The 5,048-nt window shown below is 39.8% G+C and overlaps 1 protein-coding gene across 1 annotated transcript; it reads left to right on the top strand.

The window, feature by feature from the left end:
- LOC135676037 (U-box domain-containing protein 4-like) lies at nt 1-2,967 on the top strand. Its single transcript, XM_065186802.1, has 2 exons — nt 1-418; nt 1,937-2,967. The coding sequence occupies exons 1-2, from the start codon at nt 126-128 to the stop codon at nt 2,787-2,789; spliced, it is 1,146 nt and encodes a 381-aa protein (XP_065042874.1). The 5' UTR covers nt 1-125; the 3' UTR covers nt 2,790-2,967.
- The last annotated feature ends 2,081 nt before the right edge of the window (nt 2,968-5,048 follow it).

Raw genomic sequence — 5,048 nt, 5'->3', positions numbered from 1 at the left:
GTCGCCCTTGCCCCGTCACCCCTCACTGCGCTGTTTCTCTCTCTCTCCTTCGCCTCCTTCCACCGCTTTATAGCCCTGCAGAAACAGAGAGAGAGAGAGAGAGAGAGACGTAGACGTAGACGGGGATGGATTCGTGCGAGATTAGGGCCTCGGGCGAGGGATCCGGCGATTGCGTCGGGGAGGGGAGAGTCTCTGCGGCGGAGCTGCAGGGGATCATGGACCGCATCAGGTCCAGGGTCGAGGTGCAGCAGGTCCAGGCAGCGTTCGAGATCCGGAGGCTCACGAAGACGTCGTCGAGGAACCGGCGGCACCTCTCCGCCGCCATCGAGCCCCTCGTGTTGATGCTCCGGTCGGGGAGCTCTCAGTCTGCTGAGGCTGCCATCCTCGGCCTCCTTAATCTTGCGGTTAAGGACGAAAGGTGCGGTCTTTGGCCTTTCGCTTCGGAAAAGTTTTGATTCTTTCGATCTGTACACTTCTTGTTGGGTTGCTTCTTCGTCTTTTGTTCGGAGAATAACTCGTTGATTGTTGCTTCTAGTATTCTAGTATCCTTTATGTTCTTTTAAAAAGAGAAGATATTGCTGCTTTTATTTATTTATTTACGTTTGCCTTCTTTTGTTATTGCGAAATCGACAGCTCAAAGTTTATTTTTTTAGCAGAGATATCATATGAATCTAGAGTAGAAATTGCTCAAATAATTACTCTAGATTAAGTATCTAAGCATTTCTTTTTTTTTCCTTTTGTTCATTTTTTTGGGCTGAAAATTGCCCTTGGCACCACATTTTTTAGATATTTTGAAAAACACCAGACCAGGAATTATAGAAGTTACATTGTAGCCAAAATGTTGACTACTTTCTAAAGGAGGTGCTTCAGATAAACCATCTGATATTTCTTTTTCCTTTTGATATGTTGCTGGTATTCCATAATTTTGTCAAAAGGAAGTGTTTAGTGCATATTGTAGATTTATTAAAATGGAAGCAGATTGCATTTCATCTGTTATCTGTGCCATTAAAATGGAAGCAGAAAGTTGATGGCTGATCCTTCTGCCTAAACTGCTTTGCTCAGTCTTCATATAATTTTTTTCCTTAAATGTCACACACATAGAGCATAAAGAAATTGCCACTTCATTACTAACTATTCCAATCACAAGTGAGATAATAAATTTATAAGTAGTCTTCTGTTTTTATGTTTGAGTACTTTGGATGATCAAGATAGTGTGGAGATGATAATGATATTGCCAATTCGCTATCCTATTATTACTAAAAAAGACAAACTCCCAGATGTTGGCCTTATATCATTGAATGAGAAAATCTGTTGCCAATTCACCATATTTTGTTGTCTAGGACCAGAGGACTTCTATATTATTCATATGAGGATTAATGGCAAGCTCGGGTTGGTTGTGAAGTTATAGTCGATATATGTAACATGTATTATTTCACATGAGGATAATAAAATGGCAACTTGTACATGGTAAAACAAAAAATTGAACCTCTCTCTGAGATCTCTTGTTCTAGAACTTGTTCTTCTATTCCACAGACATGGTTGCTTGAACTAAGAATTCTGCATATATGTCTTACTCGATAGAAAGAATAGCAGAGATATTGAAAACTTGATGCAGAGATAGAAGTCTAGGACCAATAGTTGTGTATTGTCGGATGACAAAGTGTGGTAATGGACACTCCTTGGTTTATGCAATTTTGTCCTAGGTATTGATTAGCTGAAAAATTATTGTGACTACCAGTTCCACACTAGGTTCTCTAATTAAATTTCAACAGAAATTAGTCTTGAGGAGATGGAGAAAAGATCAAACGACGATATCCTTGCTCTTTCGGAGATTCTGCACTTTTTTTCTCTTGATCCATGAATGTCTTTTACTGTGATGCTGTTAACAACTAATATAAAATATTTGCTGAATTGCACTGAGCTTTTATGTTCACAGGAACAAGATCAGCATAGTGGAAGCAGGTGCGCTCAAACCAATGATCATTTGCTTAGCATCTCCAGATGCTGATTTACAAGGATATGCGACTGCTGCACTGTATACCCTTTCTGCTTCGTCGGTCAACAAATCCAGGATAAGTGCCTCTGGAGCCATTCCCCTCCTCATCAAGGTCCTTGAAAATGGAAGTCAACAAGCCAAGATAGATGCTATTGCAACTCTCTACAATCTCTCCACCATCACAGACAACCTCAGAACTGTCCTCTCACTCTGTCCTATTCCTCCTCTGATCAGCTTTCTCAAAACTTGCAAGAAATCCTCGAAAACAGCTGAAAAATGTTGTGCCCTTTTGGAATCATTGGTTGGTTTTGATGAAGGAAGAACTGCTTTGACAGCTGAGGAAGGTGGGGTGCTTGCTGTGGTAGAAATTCTGGAAGAAGGGTCCCTTCAGAGTAGAGAGCATGCGGTTGGAGCCCTCTTAACATTGTGTGAGAGCGATCGAAGTAGATACAAAGAAGTTATTCTCAAAGAAGGCGCCATTCCGGGTCTTCTTGAGCTCACCGTCCAAGGGACACCGAAGTCTCAAGCCAAAGCTCGTCGACTTCTAGAGTTGCTGAGGGACTCTCCCTGTCGAAGCTCTGAATTACAAGCAGAGATGCTTGAGAATGTTGTCAGTAGCATCGTGTCTAGGATCAGTGGTGATGAGCAGGCAGAGAAGGCAAAGAAGATATTGGCTGAGATGGTTCAGATTAGCATGGAGCAGAGCCTGAGGCATTTGCAGCGAAGGGCCCTCATGTGCACTCCGGCCGAGCTGCCTCTTGGTAACCACCGATCTGAAGTCTCTTCAAAATAAACATCTTCTTTTTCGACGATTTCATCCTTTGTTCTCATTTGTACTTGTACAAAAAGTAGTGACAGAAAACCATATTAATAATAAGGTAACAAGATGATGCCGGTCCAGGCCACTGATGGTATCAGGTGACTGGTTTAGCAGTCGAGTGTTAATTTGAGTTCATGTGTTCTTTGTTTTACCTTTCTGTGGGCTAATGGTATATCCTTTTTTTCTCCTGATAAAATTCTAGTGTTGGAATTCTGAAGTATCGCAAATCACAGAATGCAGTAGCCAATTAAGCTTTCTCATAATTCGCAAATAAGGCTTTGCATGGACATCTGCCTTAATTTGGATGGGTTCTTTTGTTGCTGCCTATATTCATCTGTGTCTTATGGTTGCATATCAGTGTAAAAAAAATGCATCCAGCATAGTCTTGAATCAAAAACCACCAAACACAAATGTGGATTGCGATATTCAAGAGCACAAATTAAGTATCTATCTTATGGATGAACTTTTGAGAAACATTGATGGCACTTTTCTAGGCTCCGAACAGTGGAGAATGTGTAACACCTGCAATGTAATTCCAGTGATGCCATGGATCATTTCCCCTGTATGTCGTAACGCTGAACACTAAACTTCACATTCCTGCCATCTAGTATGGATATTTCCTTTGCTACCTCGATATCTGTTAGATTATTCTTTTTAATGCATTAAATCTGAACCAAATTCTAGTTTATTCTTTATGGCCGACAATGAAACGAATACTAATAAACATAAAACAATTGGCAGACGCTCACCTGTGCTTGTCTCTCTGGAAGTCGGTGGCCAAGTCTGTCTGTCTTCGGATATGAAAACTGGGAAAGCTCATCGTTATCTAGTTGGCATACAAAATAAACATTATTTTCCTATCAATTTCTGTTTGTCCTGTTCACCCACCCTAACTATTCAACACTAAGTCCATTCGCAGCATAACATCTTTCGGGTTTCTTAGAGGTGTTTGGACATGGTTTTATGACCGAATTGCAGCAAAGAAGAAAGCGACAGCGGAGCCAGTTCGGTGTCCACCGACGACGACGAGTCACCGTTCTCTCTTGCTGGTACCTCAACAAGGCCAAAAGAGAAAGCTTACTTGCAAACGATAAATCTTCTGCACGCTCAATAAATTAAAAGGTTAAACTGAGGTATGATTTCTGTATCTACCTAGCATGCAGGTTTCGTCTTCAACCTGTTAGGGAAATATGATACTTGGGTCGTCACATGACGATCAAGCTAACGCAGAAGAGATTAGACCTGCTCCCTTGATCTATCTGTGTGGAGATAAGTAAGTTCGATGTAGATAATTATTAATTATTTTTTTTCTTATTATCTACATAAATAAAAGGATAAAGATAAATGGTCAGAAACAAGGATTACATCCCTATAGAATATTTTATCATTTTATGATCGAATATAAAAAAATTATTTTTAGTATAATTAGTGAGGGATAATAATCATTTTAAATTATTTATGTTCACACGCACCTATATTAAGTTATTAATTTAGATGTCGAAAAAGTTGAGTTGAGAAATCTTCCTTGACTTTGACTTTGTACATATAATATATCGGGAACTGGATATTTCAATTCAGAAATACCTTGAATAATTCTATACATATAAGAGTAAATTATATCAAACTGACTAGAATATCATTAACATCTTTTTATTACACATCCATTATCTTATGTCTCAAAACATTATATAAATTAATATTTATCCCTTCAAAATTTAATATTATATATATTTATTTAAATATTAGATACATATTTCATATGTACTAACATGCTGATTTGGTCTTTATTTTAAAATTATATTTTGCTGTTGTTTATAAAATGCATAGGCAAGATAAGAAAAATAATGAAAGAAACAGGAGTGTCAGTGAACAGCAAAGGTCCCCCACATAGAAGACGCTTCCTTGCACACGTAGCCTTCTCAACGGACTCCGTCGTCCGTACCCCGAGCCGATGCATTACTGGCGTGGAAAGGTCATCGCAACGAGCAAAAGCCCAAACGTAGAAGCCTTCTCACGTCGACTCCAGACCTGACTTCCCACTGTTCCCGGTCACCGCATGCAGGAGACACTCCGCCCCTTTCCTTTCAGTGGTCGGTCAAAGTCGTTTTTATTTCTTTCTCTTTTTTAACTTTTTAAGGAGTGGTCACAGGCATCTCAAACGTACCTCCCGGTGACTTCACTCACGGGAAGACGCCTCGTACAATTTATTTGCTCGACCCCTCCTGTCAATCT

The sequence above is a fragment of the Musa acuminata genome, chromosome BXJ1-6 (genome assembly GCF_036884655.1).
Source record: "Musa acuminata AAA Group cultivar baxijiao chromosome BXJ1-6, Cavendish_Baxijiao_AAA, whole genome shotgun sequence".
In the NCBI taxonomy this organism is placed as follows: Eukaryota; Viridiplantae; Streptophyta; class Magnoliopsida; order Zingiberales; family Musaceae; genus Musa; species Musa acuminata.
This window is presented reverse-complemented; position numbering and strand designations above follow the sequence as displayed.